Source organism: Leptidea sinapis, chromosome 44 (genome assembly GCF_905404315.1).
Source record: "Leptidea sinapis chromosome 44, ilLepSina1.1, whole genome shotgun sequence".
NCBI classification, from domain to species: Eukaryota; Metazoa; Arthropoda; class Insecta; order Lepidoptera; family Pieridae; genus Leptidea; species Leptidea sinapis.
The window spans coordinates 2,013,578-2,034,730 of NC_066308.1; the positions used below are offsets into that span (position 1 = coordinate 2,013,578).

General features: G+C 37.7%; 1 protein-coding gene across 5 annotated transcripts in view; it reads right to left on the reverse strand.

Annotated features, from left to right (window-relative positions):
- LOC126977167 (ubiquitin thioesterase trabid) overlaps positions 1-21,153 on the reverse strand; it is a 38,924-nt gene that overhangs the window by 13,962 nt on the left and 3,809 nt on the right. For all 5 annotated transcript variants that reach the window (XM_050825869.1, XM_050825868.1, XM_050825867.1 and 2 more), the window contains 13 exons: positions 20,662-20,755; positions 17,054-17,148; positions 14,353-14,488; positions 13,805-13,915; positions 13,022-13,169; positions 10,489-10,574; positions 9,203-9,316; positions 7,975-8,103; positions 6,774-6,915; positions 3,816-3,951; positions 3,251-3,359; positions 1,818-1,950; positions 1,315-1,414 (listed from right to left, as the gene is read on the reverse strand). In XM_050825869.1, the coding sequence (XP_050681826.1) occupies positions 1,315-1,414; positions 1,818-1,950; positions 3,251-3,359; positions 3,816-3,951; positions 6,774-6,915; positions 7,975-8,103; positions 9,203-9,316; positions 10,489-10,574; positions 13,022-13,169; positions 13,805-13,915; positions 14,353-14,488; positions 17,054-17,148; positions 20,662-20,755 (1,533 nt within the window). The remainder of the gene's footprint in view (positions 1-1,314; positions 1,415-1,817; positions 1,951-3,250; positions 3,360-3,815; positions 3,952-6,773; positions 6,916-7,974; positions 8,104-9,202; positions 9,317-10,488; positions 10,575-13,021; positions 13,170-13,804; positions 13,916-14,352; positions 14,489-17,053; positions 17,149-20,661; positions 20,756-21,153) is intronic.

Below are 21,153 nucleotides of genomic sequence, written 5' to 3' on the forward strand. Positions count from 1 at the left end.
TTTATTCTTAAATGTTGCGCGAGCTCAACCTTCGCGTGCGGTTACTTGACAGAATGTGTGTTACGCCATACGACCATAGATGTCGCGGCTCGCGGTTTATTCTTAACTTGTACCGGCTAAGTTGCTAGGATAAAGGTGTAAGGGGTTAAGTCAGTTGGGGGTCTTAAAAGGTTGCTGCAACTCTGTGAGGAGTATGCCGGGATGAATGGACTCAGTTACAACGCCAAAAAAAGCGAGTTCCTTATTTTCAGGGGAAAGAACAAACTATCCAGCTTTAAACCAAAGATACAATTATGTGGTAATCCCCTGAAGCAAGTGACTGAGTTCAAGTATCTCGGTCATGTAGTAACCGACAGCCTGAGGGATGATAGTGACATGGAACGAGAGCGCCGGGCTCTGTCGGTCCGAGGCAATATGTTGGCCCGCAGATTTGCGCGCTGTACTGGGCAAGTAAAGCTGACCTTATTCAGGGCTTACTGCCAGTCATTTTACACGTGCAGTCTGTGGATGGACTACAGGCAGCGGACCTATGGTGCCTTGCGTGTTCAATATAACAATGTGCTGAGAGCGGTGTTGAGGAAGCCTCGACACTGCAGTGCGTCGGCAATGTTTGCGGATGCTCGCGTGGATGATTTCTACGCGATCATGCGCAAGCGTGCCGCGTCCATGATGCGCAGGCTAATGAGTAGTACCAACACTCTTCTCAGCGCATTGGCCAGGAAACTAGATAGTCCTCTCTGGAGGTGCTGGGGGGGTGCGCACATAGGCGCCAAGAGGCTCCCTCGGGTTTTTTAGTTATAGTTTTTAGTTATAGAATTAGTTGTTAAGCTAGAAATAAGTACCTACTAACATAGTTTTAAGTTATTTGTCATACTAACACAGTTATGGGTCTAATGGCCTGAAATAAAAGTTTATTATTATTATTATTATTATTATTATTATTATTATTATAAGTAAAAGGTTGTGTGTTATTTGGACAATTGGCGTTACCAGTGGGTGTGCTACACGAATCTAGCAAATTCTCAGGATGTTTTCCTCAATCTTGATATTCATCATGAAACAAACCTGTCTTAAATCTGTGGCTAATGAGGGGACTCAATTATAAGAAAATTTGAAGTCTTTCTTTTGGTAGTATTAGAACAACAATGCACACCTACTGCTCTCTTACATCTTCAATACGAAGGCGAGGACAGTCTCGCGGTTTTTAATCGTAACGTTTACGTCTCGAGTGGTTTGAACACCTCATCTGACGTTAAGTGATCACCGCATTCGAAAATATAATAAGCAATAACAAAAGCGTAAGGTAGTTTATACCTCATCGCAGGTGAGGAAATGAACAGGGAGAAGCTTCCCTTCAGAGTCAGTCAGGGGAAGGAACGTCATTTCTGCACTATCCTCCTCTTGTTCTTGGTCTCTGAAAATAAAATAAGGATATTATATTATTTTAAATTATAGGTGCAAACCGCAAGCCTCCGTTAAGTGAATACCGTTGTACATATACATCTGCATGACTACAGGTGTTAGAATAGATCGCTCTTAGCTTAAAGGAAATAAGGCAGATCATTTACATATATTAGATAGACGAATGGGCCAAGAATTGACCCTTGTGGAAACCCCTATATTGACTGGGGCTCCAGGAGATCTCTTGGCATTTGCATCCAGCTTCTGAATAATATTATTGAAATATAATGTCAGAAGATTGAGTGCAGTCAGTTTTTGCAATAGTTACATAGATTTTTGACCTGTGTCGCTTGATGAACACAGTCAAAAGCTTTGGTCAAATCACAAAATAAAATGTGTAACGTATTAGCGCCTACCGGCAGATGTAGTGGTGTCTATGCGAGTACGGCTCGACCGGCACGAGCGCGGAGAAGTGGCCTCTCGTGTAGCCCAGGCACAGTGGAGACTTCTCACAGAACTCAGGCTCCCACAGCAGCGGCAAGTATATACCTGCCAAGGTATAATTTTACATTATAATATTCAATGGGAGATTACCTTGTCAGCCCATCAAGATAATTATTAGTACTTATCTTTTATAGCTCTTAAATTGAAATGTATTTTAAGCTCATCACAGTTATTTACTACATTTAAACAACTATCAAGGAATGTTTTTAGTGATGTGAGCTTTCATTAAGATACCAAATTCGGTGCTGGTGTAAGTGCCATACGTGCCAATTTATCGGAAAAATCTTACGTGAAATAATATCGTGATTTTTTATATAAGAGGGGACAAATGGGCAAGAGGCTTACGTTAAGGGAAGTGGTGCAACCACAGCATCAGCTTGACGGTCCCTAAGTCGCATCGGTTCAGGAAAATTGCAACCGGCATTTAATTCCACAAAGTGGTAGTGCGTGGCAAGAAGTTTCTCGAAAATCGCCTGGTTGAAGAATGCCAGATGTCAACATGATGTAGGTGGAATTTGCATTGTAATATCCGGTGATTGAATTTGGCTGCTGGTTACCAACCTGAACAACTCGTCTGAGCATCCCCGTGATATATGCGGTAGAAGGTGTAGAGAGAACCCACATCTCTAGGCAAAACCAAAGAATCAAGCCGCTCGGAGATTATTTGATCGTCGGTGATTCGAACCGATTACCTTGTATGCGGTTAAATGGAAGAAGTCGCTATTGATGCCATACCAATTCAGTTGTGTCCCTTAAGGCTGGGGACCGAGCCAATGGACTCGAGGAATCAAGCGGAGCTAGGTTACCTCTCACGCATAATCTCGTCATAGTTTTAATTCAGAATTAGAAGTATATTTAATTTATTACAAACATAATACAATTTTTTTTACAAAACTAATAAAACTACGTCATGTTAAATAGTATTGTTGTGCAATTAATAAATTTTCGTACAATTTTTATCAAGATTGAATGATTAGCATGGCTCCAGCTACAAAAGTTAGGGGTATTTTGGTGATTAATTTTCGCACTGTCTATAAGAAATAGAGATGTAAAGAAAAAATGAATTTTCTTCTGATATTGTGCAGATATACAATTACTTCTTCTAAAAATATCAGCTTTATATAAACCTTTAAGAAATGGTTTAAATTATGCGCTATTTTGGCGATTTCTTGGGATAGCAGCCTTAATATGCAACATGGCCCTTCCACTCATAATCTAGCCGGCATCTTGTGCAAAGGTGCCTCCCACTGGTGGTTTGTAGTTATTAATATTACGAAATGTAATACATCTACATCAAAACGGTTATTATAACGGTCCGACAGTATGTATGTGTGTGCGTACTCACCCTGAAAGCGTGCGTATCCGAGTGCCTCACCCCGGAATGAATTGACGACGTCCACTCCATACACGATAATAGGCCGACGCATCACGTGCGCTAGCACGAACACGTGAAGCTGAAATGTTATTATTATCTTAAAACGCCTATCAAAATTTGGCTACGGCTATGGCTGATTAAAAATTGAAATGAAATGTTTTTTTTATAAAAATTAGGGACGAGACGAGCAGCATGCTCAGCTGATAGTAATTGATACGCCCCACCCAGTGCCGCTCAGCATTCTTGAAAAACCCAAAAATTATGAGCGGCACTACAATTTCGCTCGTCACCTTGAGACAAAAGATGTTAAGTCTCATTTGCCCAGTAATTTCACTAGCTACGGCGCCCTTCAGACCGAAACATAGTAATGTTTATACATTACTGCTTCACGGCATAAATAGGCGCCGTTGTGGTACCCATAATCTAGCCGGCTTCCTGAGCAAAAGAGCCACCCACTGGTATGTGAAAACAAAGTAACTAAATCACTTGTCCAATATTTTTTTTTATATTGAACAAAAAGCTGATCGTTGGATACCTGATGCAGCGCGGTGCCAGGTCTCGCGGCTGCGGCCACCAGGCGGCCCCACTCGGCCCGCAGCTGCGCCTCCTCGGGCGCGTACTGCAGCTGCGACGCTACCCAACGCTCCCAGCCCGCCCAGCGGGAGTACAGGCTGACAACACATGCTTCATATACACGGTGTAACCGTCAACTGTGACTAGTCCTAATGGACAACTTTTTTTTTATGGAATAGGAGGACAAACGAGCGGTCTGGTCACCTGGTGTTAAGCGATCACCGCCGCCCACATTCTCTTGCAACACCAGAGGAATCTACAAACTACGTAACTATTACAGATATTCATTTATTCAATCCATCAGTGATAATAACATTTATTGAAGCAACAATACAATATTTAATCTAAAGTTAATTCTAAATGTCTATCTTGTGAGGCAGATACAGCATGCAATTATTATTATAAAGCTTACAAAGTAGTGGAGTACTTATGCATAAATTAAAAAATGTATTAACTTATTACCGAAATATTATCACAATGAAATAGTTATATTAAGATAAGTTAATTATATTATGTTAATATTACAAATTATGTAATTTATAACTAAATAAAATTTTACAACGTAATGTTTTGAGTGAGTCCAAATTTTTGCAACAATCGTTTAGTATTTTAGACATCCTGGAATACTGAGGGAACATTAAATATAACCTTGGATACTAAATCTGCATTATCATTAATGTTGTTAAGACTTTTATATAGAAACATCAAATCCAACAAATCTCTTCTGTGGCTCAAGCTATGTATATTAAAATATGTTAGCCTTTCTTTGTACGAAGAAATTCCTTCAGCTTTTCTTTTAGAGAAAGCTTTATGGTAGAGAAAACGCCTTTGTATCCTCTCTATTCTAAGGCAGTGTGTTGCATAATGTGGCCTCCATATGACACTACTATTTTGGTGTGTACATTTCGAAATACTTTGCTGTTCCTCAGGACAGAACCCAACATCTTTGAGGTTTTAGTGACAATATTATCCATGTGTGAAATAAATGTTAGCATCTCAATAAAGACCATGCCAAGATCCCAGATAATATTAAGGCGTTTTAAAGGGACATAAGGGTAATAATTGGTGTTAACTTCAAGATTATTCCGAGTGAACGATATACAAGAACATTTTTCTGTGTTAAGTATCATTCCGTTGACCTTACACCAATGATAAAATCGATTTAGATCTTCCTGTTAGAGATAAGCGTCTTCAAAATCCTCAATGACCTTAAGGAGTTTAAGGTCATCAGCAAACATAGGTGTCGAGTGATTAGAACTATTTGGCAGGTCATTAATAAAGGTATTAAAAAGTAAAGGACCCAAGAGCGAGCCTTGAGGAACTCCAGATGTTATGTCAAATTTTATAGAGTCATTACCATTTGCAACAACATAGAAACACCTATTATTGAGGTATGATTATAACCAGTCCAATACAGATCCAGTAATACCACATGCTAATAATTTTGTAAGTGGAACTGAAATGGGAACCAGGTCAAATGCCATGCTAAACTCTGTATAGACTACATCAACTCTTTTTTTTTGTCAACAGAGTCGATTAACACATTCAATGCCACCACGATTTTCTAATACTTCCCAGCGATGCCGCCCTATAAAAAACGCAAACATGCTAGGTGTGCTCGCGGCACTGCAGGATGGAATTACGTAGCACGCTAGGCGTGTTCACCGGCACTGTTAAGAGGTAAAATCAAAGAAAGCGTTATTTCGGCTTCAACCGTGTTTATTGATCAGTCTTTCTCGAGTTACTGAAGAGATATTTTGTTTTTAGCAGTGTTTGTGCTTTTGAAAGTTAAATTATGGCAGTTAGTAGATTCCAAGGTAAGTATTTATCGTAATTTGATCAGTGAATTTCAACCTTTGGTTACTTATTTATGATTTTTTAGGGAAAACAAAATATGTGCAAGAAACAGTGGAATATGATGATGATGCATCAGTGTACAAATTGTGTGTACAAATACAATACGTTTAAAGTATCCCGCCAAAACTCGCAATGTTTGGACCGATTAAAGTGTATGAAACAAACAAATTATGTATCTATTGAATTTATTATACAGTGTAAACTCGTACAACAAGTGTAAATTCCATGTAACGTCACTCCATTTAACGACAAACTCTCTAAAGCATCGAAATCAATTGACTTTGGTTGGTTTAGTTTGTCTACCATACAATGATACACTCTACATAGCGTCACACTCACTCTCAATAACGACGTAAAATACCTTGTAAGTTGCTAAAATTTATAAAAACTGCTTAGCTGTGTACGTTTTTTTGTCGTTTTATTATCCTAGCCTATCAAAAAACTGATATCGAAATTACGTTACCTAATCAGTAAAATGACATTAATAACTTTTTAATCATAAATCTATCTAATATTTTGATCTTAAATACATTTTGTATGTATAATATGATGACGACTAACCTCTCACAGTCTGTGGGCCCGTATGTATCACAGCCACGCCTTTTTCTACCACCCAGCGAGCACTATTTGCGTCTCGATTTAAAGGAATTTTCCAGGTTTGCCATTCAAATAATAATTTTCAGTTATACCACGTCAATACGGCATTACATCATTAAACGTATATTATTAGTTGAAATTATTTGTAAAACTATGAACCTGTAAATGTTGATTTAAAAGAGTGGCAATGAGCTCCTTGCCAATTCTTCTCATTAAATCTCATCCTATTCCGAAGTGACGGTAAATGTAAAAAGAAAAGTTTACATTCTAAAGTGTCATTTGTTTCAACCTATACGAATAAAATGATTTTGATTTGATTTGTCCAACCTAACCTAACCCAACTAAAAGACAACACTCCTGTGATTCTTCTGGTGTTGGCAGCCGTGATGACTTAACAGCACCCGATGACCCGTACGCTCGTTTTTCCTCCTTTTCTTTCCTCTCCTCTAAACAGGTGTGAACCTACCTCCGATGGGCGTGGTGTAATGTGTCCGCAAGTGCCGCTCGTATCAGGTTGGCGCGGTCAAAGACGCCGTACGCGGCCTGACACACGGCGTCTAGCAGACAGTCGCCCGCTGACCGGTTCCACAACGCATACAGACGGGACCCTGTCAAGTGACAATTGGAGTCTCATTAACTAACATGAATGATGACAATGTCCTGGCAGCCATTATTGTTGTTGAAAACCAGTTACAATAAAAATAATCAGGCATTTAATGACAACCAGTTACATTTAGACTAAGATAATCAGGGCTCAGGCTATTATTAAAATTTATTTAAGGACAATCAGTTACAGTTACACTAAAAATAAACTTATTATTAGTGAGTGTCTAAACTAAACGACGACAACATATAAATGAAGTAACAAATATTTTGTTATATAAGAAGTACTGCATTTAAAGAATAATAACATTATTAAATACTATTTAACATTATTCAGAAATTTCCGAACAGCGGTCTTATATTCATGACCTATATAGCCCAGTGGTTAGTGACCCTGCCTACTGCGTTAGAGGTCCCGGGTTCGAAACCCGGTAGGTACAAACATTCATATGATGAATAGGCTATGCCTAATTTGTGTCAAAGTGTGTCAATATTATATATTACTACCTGACCCAGCAAACATCGTATTGCCACATAACATATTTAAAAAAGTCAATTATAAAAATTTTGATGCAACCGATTTTCAGACCTACCAAATATATAGCACCACAATTATTGTATTCGATTCCCATCTTGTAACCCTATATCGGTTTGGTGGACTACCCTTAACATTTAGGGGGATGAAAAACAGATAGTAGCCGATTCTCAGACCTACTGAATATGCATATAAAATTTGGTAAAAATCAGTAAAGCCGTTTCGGAGGAGTAAGGTAACTAACATTGTGACACGAGAATTTTATATATAAGATATGCAACGGGTGATGTACTAAAATTTATCTATAGATACATCGAGAGCATTATATATTTAAAGTTTCATTAGGTCAATAATTTCACTGGCCACAGCCCCCATAAAACCGAAACACAATAATGCTTGCACACTACTTGTCGACAGAAAAGGGTCCACCCATATTACCAGTACCTTGTACAAAGAATCCTCCCGCTGGTAATTAAATAAGTATTTTGATCATCAAATGGGTAGATAATAAATGTATGAAAATGATCACCTAATGTGAGGGTAAGCTCTCCACTCCAATTGATGAGTGGTGGGTCGGCTTCCAGAGTCTGTTGTGCCTCCTTGTCCAACAATTCCATGAACAGCTGGTCTTGTATCGGCGCTGGTAGCTCTTCTATCTCTGGAAATATAAATGACCTATTAGCTACATCGAGTGAGAGAAATATTAAGCGACACATCTCATACATAAATACAATATATTTGGAATCAAACAATAATAGAAATAGTGAAATTGACGATGGTGAGTTTGGACATAGCGTATTGGCCTTCAATTTGGTGTGGCACAAAGCGCTTATAGCGAAACTGCCATCCTATGGGCTTCCCGTAGAGAATATATTGGAATTGGGATTCTATTTGTGTAATAAGGTCGGTGTAAAACCACCTGTGTAATCAGTAAGTATAGTTTTCATACTACAGATGACGCTAGGCTGTACTTAAATCGCGCTGATATTTTTTCACATCGATCATAGGAACTCAGTTCATTTGTATTTTGATTTCTATTGCAGAGAGTTTAACGGCTACAGTTAAATAAAATGATTGATGTTTTAACGTGTGTAACGAGTCAAATGAAGTGAGCAGCGGGTGTCTGAGAGGTGGCGCTAGTGTAGCGGTGTGAAGTATGAGGCGAGTAGAGAAGAATGGTGGCGAAGGGTGTAATATAATGTCTTGCTCGGGATTAAATTAATTATTTCTGCAGTGTTAAAGTGTTGCTAAATAATTCCGAGAGTATATATTTGAAAGTTAAAAGTTATAATTGTAAAATCTGTACATAATACAGTGGATTGTGATGGAATATTGTTTTTATATTTCCTGACTGGTTTACGATAGTTTTAGTGTTTCAACGGTGTAGTACCACGATATTTAGTTTATACACCTACCATCAAGAGGGCACTTACTTAATACACTCTTAACTGATAATAAAGGACATAAAATATAAGTATTATATTTATTGAAGTAGGCGTTACTTTGCGGAAATTCATAATTATCCAAAAGACTGCCAGTCTCAGTCTCGTGCCAGATTTTGGCGAGTCAACACGTCCTCAGGATGCCTCGTGTAGAGGCGAAACACGTGTCGAATTGTTTAAAGACACACTAAATAAAACTCAAATCATTTAGATGAGTATGATATTATTTCAAACAATCGTTTATTTTGAAATTAATATAGGGTTGATATTGAGGCCGTTAGCTTTTTTTTAGAAGCGCATGAATGTATATTTTACCTGCGGGAAGTGAGAAGGTGCAGAACTCATTGAAGTAACGACACGGAAAGTTTCCCTTCTTATGCCGGATACAACCCGCCATGTGTCTCCGAATTGACGACGCTAGGTCCGGAGCTGTAAAGGCAAAAGGAGGTACATTTATAAACAAATCGTTATTTTACATATACCTATTTTTAAATAAAACATTGCTAAAGGATTAAAACGCGTGTAATTGTAACTGTGTATTTACAGATGAAATGAGTCAAAGATATGCCAGTCCCCCTGAAAACGAGCTCTGGAAAGGTCGGTTTAGCAAAAATAAAAATGTAACTTTTACGCAAAAACCTAATGTAACAACACAGTTACTATTACACGTGTTTTAATCCTTTAAAAGTGTACATATGATTTGAGTTTTCTTTAGTGTCAATTCCGCCAATATTTGTCTTTAAACAATTCGACACGTGTTTCGCCTCTCATCGTGTTATTTCCCTGGTGTTGCAACTATAGACGGGTATAAGACTTATCACAACTAAGTATATCCTCGTTATATCTCGGTGTGAAAACAAAAACATCTGGATGTGTGGCGGTCCCCCAACGTGCGGCTTTCAAGGAGCTTTCTTCCACGTACTACAAAGTTGTGGAATGAGCTTTCTTGTGCGGTGTTTCCGTGACGATACGACATGGGTACCTTTATATCCTCCTTACATCTCTTTATAATTAAATTTTTAAATTATAATTTTTCTTCACAGAGCAAATGCGGTGTCCATCGGGAAAACAACTTTTTACACCTAATTGTTCATGCAAGATTATTTGTATTTGACTCATGCCAATGTCTAAAGTTGCCTGAATTTCGCGGTATGTCACATGTCGATATTCCTCAATCAGCTTACACACAGCATCAACGTTTTCTTTGGTGACTGCAGTTTTTGGACGACATGACGGGGATCATCACTGAGCTTGACACGTCCACGTTGAAATTCAGCAAACCAGCGATAAATTGTGGTTTTGGATGGGACTTCATCACCAAATGCAGAAATCAACTGTTAACACACTGTTTTTGTGTTAAACCACTTCGAAAGTCATAATAATCATCGCTTTAGAATTTTCTCGAGTCAATTCCATTTTCTCAACGACTAAACAAGTTTGACAAGACCGAGAATCTTTTTTTAAATAAATAAATGGTATTCGATTTTTAGAACCAAGAAGTTTTCAATTAAAGATTTTAATATGACAGGAACAGTGGAAGTATTCCATTCCCGATACTCTTAGTGCAGCCTATGTATAACTATACATTTAAATGTACGCACCGACATATGAAGGTGATCTCTTTAAGCCCGGGCCTCCACCGGATATCCGCGACAGGAGCGTCGTTAATATCTCTTGTCTCTGAAACCTGAAAAGATATATAGATGTAGTTACACAACATGTTTAGAAATCTCTTATGGACTCAAAGGAGCATAATATTATTAATTTGTTTGGCAGTATCAATATTAGGGTATCTTGCATTATATAGAGTTCTAAGCCTGAGATTCATTTATTTACGGTGTGTGGATAATGCAGCTATAACTGTACTCAATAACTTTTGTTTTGTATTAATTTACATTTACTTTTTTGACTTACTCGTGTAAAACATTGACTATTTGACGTTTCAGTATGTTTGTTGCATCACTTTACATATTATATTGTAATTGAAATGATTTGTAAAATAATGAAAATGTAAATATTGATTCAAAAGAGTGGCAATGAGTTTCTTACTACTTCTTCTCATTAGCTCAACCCTTTACGAAGTAGCAGTAGATTTAATAAGAAAAAAAATCTCGTTTTTGACATTCATAATTGTCATTTCCGTTACCTACATGAATAAAGTTATTTTGATTTGATTTGAGATCTATAGAGCGTACTCAGACTTTACTCACATAAAACTTAGCTGAGTGTGATAAAACGCGAACTTGACTCTTGTATTGGGCTTTTTTAGCTTAAGGCGACACTAAATGCCAGCGATCTTGAGCGATATGAGTTCACGGCTGCCGGCCCGCCATCTATGTAACAAAGCCAATATTTTCAAAATTCTTGGGTGGAAAACAGTTTATATACTTGCAATCCTCGTTATTCACTACTAATCTGAATAAATGAACCTACACAAAAAAAGTACAAGCTATAAGAATAACTTTTCTGAGAGAAGTACCAAAAAAATGCGTCACGCCATGCCAAAAAACTTGTTTAACTTCAAAGAAAAGTGGTAGTTCAAAAAGGATCGGCAGTGTTAACTATAACCAACAGCAAGCACTAGCAACCTAAAAATAAGACTTAAGGATATGTGTAACAGGATTAAGTAGTGTACATAGCTCGAAATGCTATACTTTCACCACAAAACTTGTCTAAAAACACCATGTTTGCGTGTTTTCTGCTTACTCTTCGCCTTAAGCTCAGTATAAGCTGTCTAACAACTACAAAAAAGTAATTAAAGATCATGCTACGCTTACACTCAGCTAAGTTTTACGTAAGTAAAGTCTGAACAAAGTCTAAGTAAGCTCTATAGACCTCAATCTAAGACATTTCTGTTAGCGGTGGTCAAGATCAGGTGAAAATTAATTTGCCTCATAACTACTTACACCCTTATTCTTAAAAGTCTGCTAACTAAAAGCATTGCTAATTCTCACTCTGTCTTCTTCTATTGACCTAAGTCAGAATGAGAAAAAACACTCCTAAGCGACTGTTTAAAGTTAGCGGAGCATTATGAATAAGGGGGTTAATAGTTTACGTGCATCAACCCCTCATAATATAGATCCCTATTGCCAAAAATATTACACCATGTACAGTTGATTAATGCTTCCTAAGTTTTTTTTTAGTAAGCACTGGGAGAGTGTACTGAAGAGAATTCTATGGCACTTTTGGCACTTTCTATCTTATGCGTGTAAATTGGCCAAGAAACTCCTAAGCTCAGATAATTTATACGTCTAGATAGTCTCTTGCTGTTAGAAAGCCGATAAAAACACGCCAGGAATATTAGTTTAATGTGTGACAAGCCACGTCTTACACTCGCGATTTGAATGGCACGTGTTAGTGTGCGTGAATTGCTCAAAATAGAGGTTAGTTCTAATGTATATTTTATTCGACGTTTTCACAGCTGTCATAGTCTAAGCTCACAAGATATAAAGATCGTTTGCGTTACTATGGATTAAAATTCTTAAATAACCGCTTAAAAGTGCAAGATTTTTGTGAGCAATATTATATTGATCAGTAGATGTGTTAACAGGAACTGTCATAATATATCCCAATTAATAATTACATTTATTAAACTCATTACTGTGTTAGAAATACTATTTAATATAATTATCACTATAATAGAAATAACTATAACAGCATATTATATTCAGATCTTTATTTAACTTGATTCGTGTAAGTTAGTTAGCACTACAGCAGTGCCAACTGACAGTTGGTAGTATCATCACGGTAGACAGTCGTGCCCTACATAAGCCAGAGCGCTCAGTTCGAGGGGGAATTATTTATTGTGAATTCTAAGCGATATCGCTGCCCAAATTGTATTGAGTCAGTAGTTATTATTATTATTCTTACTGGAAACTGTAAAATACACATATTTAATTTTTTTTAAGTGCATTTAAATTACCAACCCCTTCTACATGTTGTATTTATGTACAAACTTGTCAATGGCACAATTGACAGTCCTTAAAGTAAACATTTTTGTTCCAAGAAGACTGCCTAGGTCCAAGAAATACACTCTATTTATAAAGATTTCATCACGGTCGAATCTGGCCCTCCATTCACCTTCGAACAGAATTACAAGTACCATACACGATTCATCTCAACTTTGTAAATTACCTGATAGCCAAGTGTATGAGGGTGTGTCCTGGATCAAAGGCGGATGCCCGATCGAGCAGGGCGACCTCGTGGGCGGTGAGGGCACGTGAGGGATTCCCGCCGCCGCGAAGATAGGCCTCCACGCACCTCGAGTCCCCTTCTACAACACCTGTCGAAGACTTTGAATTTACATAAGTTTCTTTGAGACTAGGGTTGCCATCCATGCATCCATTACATTTTTTACGGACAAATGGCCGGTGGAGCAGAAAAGTCCTCGAGTGGCGACCATGTACCGGAAGACGCAGTGTTGGTAGCTCTCTCACAGGATGGACCGATGATATGGCCAAGATCGTGGGAATACGTTGGATGAGGGCAGCGCAGGACCGATCGTCGCGTCGTGGAGATTTTTGGGGATGGAACCCGAGAGGTTGCGGGTTCTAGTCCCGAACGAATCATTAATAAATTTTGGTTACAAATTCAATTTGTTACTACAATTTTGCACTTTTAACGCCCTTCACACTAATTGAATATGATCTACCGCGCTAACACAGATTCCTACTTAATTCCGCCTAGTATAGTGGCGAAATTTACCTTTGTATTCTAATGTTATTGTAGCTGTTTCTCATTGAAACACGGTTAAAACTACATTTTCTAAAATTGAAACCTAGCTAGATCGATTTCCCGCCCCCGAAATCGTTGGAGCCGTTTCCGAGATTCAGATTATATATATATATATATATATATATATATATATATATATATATATATATATATATATACATATATATACAAGAATTCACTCACCTAGACACGCCTGTAGCCAATTCCAGTCAATATTGTTTCTTCGTTTGGATCGCCGCCCGTTGGGATCTAAATCGTGTATGTGCTGCTGACTGTTGCATATATCGTTAATACCTATATAAAATTATAAATTGTTATAAGGTTATAAAAGTAAAAACAAAAAATGTGTGTGTGTACTTATGTATGCACGCAAGAAGTTATACTTCTTTGGCCTAACCAAGCAATAATCTTTAAAATTATTCATTGCTCCTGCTATTCTACGTTTGTAGAAAGAACTATATTTGACAATTATTTTAATTATATAACGAATACGGCTGAATGGACTTGAACCCTTTGCCTGTCCAAATAATGGACGAAGAAACCAAAAAAAAAATAACGAATGTCGCAAACGTCAGAAGTTTTTAGGATCCAACTACACCATGTTACTTTTGTGTTACAGTGATGCGCGCGCATCTCAAAATTTCACTCTCATTACGTTTTCATAACGCGCCTAAAGAAGTATAACTTAAAAAAAAAAATTTTTTTTTAAAAATTTTAATATAACGACTCACCGGGCGGCGCGGGGCTCATCGCGTCGTTGGATTGCGCGTGCGGAGTCTGTGTGACGGGCGCAGACGCGTTGGCGGAGGGCGGGGCACCACACATCGCACACTTGAGCGACCGAGGCCAGTTCTCGTACGTACACGTCTACACATAACGTAAATAATTTAATTATTTATAACTAACTTAAAGTACTAGTATTCTTTTAATCGCTCGCGCTTTGGAACAGGGATAGAACTTCGTCATATTAGCTGCTTGACGTCATCACGCAGTAGTCCGTAATATGGACTTCTGATCGGGGATTTTTGTACTGATTACATAAACATGATATCATTGCGTTGGCTGCCTTTCCCCATGTCAACGCAGGATTATAATATGGGAATCTCACGCTTCGACCGGATTTTCCTACAATTTCAGGCTAGATTTACTCTGCATAATCAAAATTTACATTCTTAAAGAAAAGTGTACTAAGTTTTAATTTTTTTTTATGACTTACAGGGCGTTCAGCTGATAGTTATTGATACGCCCTGCCCATTACAATGCAGTGCTGCTCAGGAATCTTCGAAAATCCAAAAATTCTGAGCGGCACTACAATTGCGCTCATCTCCTTGAAACATAAGATGTTAAGTCTCCTTTGCCCAGTAATTTCACTAGCTAATTTGATAATTAACAAAAAAGTTCATATAGCCTCATTACAAGTAGAAACTTAAATGCTATATACAGTAGGGCCTCGTTAATCCGGAGAGGCAAAAACAAGACCCTCTCCGGATTATCGAGGCGTCCGGATTATAGTATGCCATATTAAATGTTAATAAAACACATGTTTAACCTTAGTTTCTTTAATCAATCAATATAGACAAAATGTACATGTTCAAAATAACAACTATGTAAGGAAATCAGTAAGTTAAAATAAAACATTCGTTAATTGTTCTTGAAAAAGTCTGTAATACTCTTCTGTTTATAATTTTCGCACTTCATTTCGAAAGCCCTGTCTCTAAGTCGACGGAGAAACATAACTTCGTGGCTATCAAATTCGTTATCTTCAGCCCATTTTAAAGCAGTGTTTAAAGTTGCTACTGCCTCTGAATTACCAACTTTTGTGATTTTTAGTCTTTATTTCAACGCTATTGTCCTCATCTTCCTCATCGTCCTCACACATAGCCGCACGCACAATCTCCTCATCAGTTAACACTTCATATCTTTGTAACTCGCTTTCGGCACCACCAGCAGCCCATTCTTGAGCTTCTGCCTCACTTATTTGAGGACCATTGGGTCCCCTCAACCTGTTAAAAAGCTGGGCTAAAGGAACATCATCTTCTGGTTCGTCATTATCAGTGAGAAATTCAGGTTGCAAATTCTTCCATGATTTGTTAATTAGCGATGTCTTAACATTGGCCCAGCAATTAGCCAAAAGAAAAACTGTGTCCTTTAAAGTTATCGATTTTAATGAATCCATGAGGTTTTCAGAACATAATGCAAGACAGTTAACCAAAAGTGATTTGCGGTAATTTAACTTCACATTTTGTATAACGTTCTGATCCATTGGTTGTATACACGCCGTGGTGTTAGGTGGCAGGAACATTGCTAAAATGTGGCCGTCTTCAGAGACAAGTTCATCTTCTGATGGATGCCCAGGACAATTATCCAACAATAACAGTGCCTGAGGAGGCAAATTAACAGACAAAAGATGGCGGCGGACCGCGGGAACGAATTCCGGTTTAAGCCACTCAAGAAACAAGTCTTTCGTAACCCAAGTATTTTTTTGTGCATGATAACAAACAGGAAGACGTGTTGAATTAAATGCCTGTGGGTTTTTTGATTTTCCGACAACAAGCAATTGAAGTTTATGAGTTCCAGCCGCATTTGCACAAGGCATGAATGTCACTCTCATCTTCATCATTTTCCTTCCGGAAGCCGACTGCTCATTGCCAGAGACTAATGTATGATCTGGCAATAATCGCCAGTACAAACCAGATTTGTCAGCATTGTAAACCTGTTCCGCTGTTAATTTTTTTTCTCTAATAACTTTCTGTAACTCTAGTTGGAATGGTCCGATAGCGGCTTCATCATTTGACAGTTTTTCACCGGCCATTTTTAAACGTCTTATTCCGTGGCGTTTTTTAAATTTGTCTAACCATCCCCGGATTGCATTAAATCCGATATTGGAGTTTGTAATCTGGCGATGAAAAATTCGAGCTTTCTCACAAATCATATCACCACTTACAGGAACATGCAATCGCCTTTGTTGCACAAACCGGGACCACGTTCTGTTAGGCTAACAAACTTCAAGAGTTTGTCTTTGTTTTTATTTATGTCGCCTACAGTTGACCTGCCTATACCAAACTTCCGAGCAATGACAGGGTAGCTGTCACCCTGATCTAACATTTCTATAATCCGTAATTTGTCTTTTATTGTTAATGTCGAATGTTTACGTGGCGGCGCCATGATGTTAGCGAGCGCACTTAATTGACACTACGTATTACACGAAAGGCGATAAACAAAAGACTGACGGCGCATTGGCTCATGACAGCCCCCGCACCTACACGCCGCCGGGCCTCCCCCGCGAATCCCATTGCCCGGCCGGATTACAGCGATCACCGAACAAGCGAGAGTCCGGATTACCGAGGCCCTACTGTACATAATGTACAATATATAGTTAGAGTATGTATAAAGTATAATATTATGTTCGTTATATATTATCTATGTACTCACCAGACATGACCACTTATTGATGGACGAGGCACTTGCCTGGCCCTGGGGAGACGATATCCTTAAGGGCTTTAGCCTTTCTGTGACAGCCTCCGCGCCTAAAGTTGAACACACAATGAATTATTTAATGAACTTATATTACGTTATAATATGGATGCAATGAATGAATCTGAAATAAATTGTAACGAGTGAAGTGAGGAGGGGCTGTCGGAGTGGTGGCGCTAGTGTAGCGGTGTGAAGTGTGAGGAGAGTAGAAGAGAAGCGCGGAGAGGAAAGGGGATGGCGTATATAAATATCTTGCTCGGGATTGAATTAAATTCTTGCGCCTCTCTCTCCCCAAGAGAAGGTCGCCTTCGATGTAGGCTTAGAGGGCACCTGCCCAAAGCCAACTGCAGGTGGTGTTTAGTGGGTAGGCACCTAGGTTTTCACGTGAGTCCCACATAACCAACGCAGACTTAGGCTGCGTTGGTATGCATGAGCATTCACCACCTCCCTCCCATCGTTATCCCGGAGGGTAGCCCATTCCCTTGCTGAGGCGCAAAAAAAAAAATTGAATTAAATATTCTGCAGTGTTAAAAAATAACACGTGTATATATTTGAAAGTTAACAGTTTTTATTGTAAAATCTGTGATAGGAAGTGATTTGTGAAGGGATCCTATTTTATTTTCCCTGACTTATTTACAAAATGATATTATCTAATATATAAAATTCTCGTGTCCCGGTGTTTGTTACCAAACTCCTCCGAAACGGCATAACCGATTTGTATGAAATTTTGTGTGCATATCGAGTAGGTCTGAGAATTGGCCAACATCTATTTTACACACCCCTAAATGATAAGGGTGACCCGTAAATATTTTCAACATCTATTTTTGTATGGCAATTTTTATATAATTCTGTTCCATCCACAGATCCGCAATAACCCCTATTGCAAGATCGAATACAATAATTTTTTTACTACGATTGGTTTTTTTTTTTGGTTGGTCTGAAAATCGGTCGTCAACTTCTACCCCAAATATTTTTATTATTACTTTATATGGCAATGCCCGAAGAGGTAAGAATCACGCGATAGAAAGAGAGGCCACTTCTATGTGAATAATAATGTTAGTAGCACTGTACGATCACGAATTACACCTTATTGTATGACCGCAAGAGTCCCTATTTCTTTCATTGATTTTGCGGAGTGAGACTTCCGTACTTCTACTATTATATATTCTTTTGCATTTGGGAGTCATAAAGAGATTACAAAGTAGGGCTTCCAATCCCGCAATACCGAGATCTCGGTATTGCAGGATCCCGCGCCATTTTCCAATCCCGCGAGATGCGGGATTACGGGCGCGGGATCCGCGGGAATTTTGGACTGAAAAAAAAGCGTGCATGCGATGCAAAATAGGATAATCTGCGTGAAATATTATTCTTAATAACTCAAGTTATTAACTGTTTCGTATTTTCGTGAAGTTTATTGATACATCCTTTTAATGAACCTTTCACGTACAAACCCCTAAAAGGAATACCGCCCACAAGTGTGGAAGCAGAAAGGGCATTTTCTGCTGCAGGCTATATTGCGTCTAAAATACGCAGTAGTTTGGCAGATGACAGTTTGCACATATTGTGTTTCCTTCGCAAACATTTTCAGTTAAGATTAAAAGCTGACAAACTTAATAATTAAGTAATAATTTATCAGTTTAAATGTGTTTTGTTGATTTTTTTATTTTGCTTTGTGTATTTTTTTTTAAACGATTTGTTTTGTTTTGATTTGCTTTTTATTCAGAATTTGTTATTTTTTTTTTGTGAAAAAACAGTATAAGTAATTTGATTGATCTCATTTTAATAGTAATATGTATGTAAATAAATTTGGAGCTGATAAATTCATTGTTTTAAAATGTTCATATTTTCAATATGCGGGATCCCGCAAAAACCGAGATCCCGCGGGATTGAAAATTCGTAGTCCCGCAAATGCCGAGATTGAATACAGGCCGCGGGATTTGAAGCCCTATTACAAAGATACCCTTGCACACATCTATATATATTATATACGAGATTTCCACGTATATAGTCACTCATCACGATATTTGTGGAACCATTAGAGCTATAGACTTGAAATTTTGTTAGGAATATTCTTTTCACCGCGTAGAGGTCAGCTAAGAACGGATTTTACGAAATTCTACCCCTAAGAGGGGTTGCGGGGGCGTTAATTATTTCCAATATTTGTTTTGTATGGAAATATTTTCTATGAGGGAATGTATTGACGCAAGGTTTGACAGTTCTGCTGTGAAACAACTGACCCGACAGACGTTGTTCTGTATATAAATACAGAACAACGTCTGTCGGGTCAGCTAGTAATTTATATCTTTATATATATAATTCTTGTGTGCGTGTGTGTCACTGAACTCCTCCTAGACGGCTGGACCAATTCTAATGAAACTTTCTGTGTGTATTCAGGTGGATTCGAGAATGGTTTAGATTCACAATTGAACTACCTCCTAAACGGCTGGACCGATTTTGATGATATTTTTGTGTGTTCCAGTGAATTTGAGATTGGTGTGTGTCTTCAGGTGGATTCGAGAATGGTTTAGATTCACAATTAAACTACCTCCTAAACGGCTGGACCGATTTTGATGATTTTTTTGTTTGTTTCAGTGAATTTGAGATTGGTTTAGATTCTCGATTCCGTCCATATAATATAACTCTCCTGCTCATGTGTATGTTAGTGAACTCCTCCTAACGGCTGGACAGATTTTGCAAATTTAAGACGTGTGTACAGGACAACGTCTGTTGGGTCCACTAGTATTATATACATGTCTACAAGCACTACCAACGTCATGAACTGTCATAAGATATCCCAATTAATAATTACATTCATTTAACTATTGTTAATATTTAAATACTATTTAAATATTAACAATAGTTATCAAATTATCACTATAATTAGAAATAACTATAATAGCATATTATATTCAGATCTTTGGTTAACTTGATTCGTGTAAGTTAATTGGCACTACAGTAGTGCCAACTAACAGTTGGCAGCATTATTACAGTAAACGGTTGTGCCCTATACATATAAGCCAGAGTGCTCAGTTCGAGGACACATTACACATCCATATATATTGCTGTTCGTTAGTCTCGCTAAAACTCCAGAACAGCTAGACTGATTTGGCTAATTTTGATCTTGAATTATTTGTGGAAGTCCAGAGAAGGTTTAAAAGGTGATTAAATATGAAAATTCTCGGAATTTATTTTTATTTAAATAACTATTTTGTTTTTCCTTTCATGTGTCCCCCGCAGTTCAGAAACCAAATTGAAAGAATAGTTTAAAATGAATAACTAATTAGAATCTTTGTATCTTTCTAACTTTCTCAGGAGGTAAAAAAACAAACTTGATTTTAGCTACCTATACTTGGTACATTAACTACAGTTGTTAACTATGATGGCAATACAACATTTGCTGGGTCAGCTAGTAGTGAATAATTGTATGGGGTAATGCTGCCCAAATTGTATAAAAAATAATAGTTATTAGTGTAAAAGGTAAAATACAGATATTTCAATTTTAAGTGTTATTAAATTACCAACCCCTTCTACATACATATGAGATATAGTTTGATCAAAATTGTTACCACATTCATCCTGAGTGGGTAGTGCACTTGCTCCATCTTGCAATTTAAAGATATCTTCTCCTAGTGACGGCTTGTTGGTGCGACACATTGTACACTGAAAAATAAATATGCACATGATTATTGAATTCTTTCTAATTTGATTACATTTTTATATATTGTATTAATGTGAGTGAGTATATCTATATTTGAAATAAATAAAGAATGGGTTGCACTCCGGGAATACCGGCAGAAGTGAAAACTTGAACATTAATGTTGTGCATTTTTTAACAGTTAGGTAATAATTTCGCACGAATTGCTTTATTTATTATTACAAAAGTACTAGAATTATGTGGATAAACATTGTGCTGTGGTCCACAAAAATGACAATTTATATTTGATAAAAAATTTAACACTTCAGAACTATTACAATTATTTTACATTAAATTTGTTAGTTGCCCAAATAAATAAAAGTTTATCTCAGAAGAATCAACTTTCATCCATTATTTCAACCAC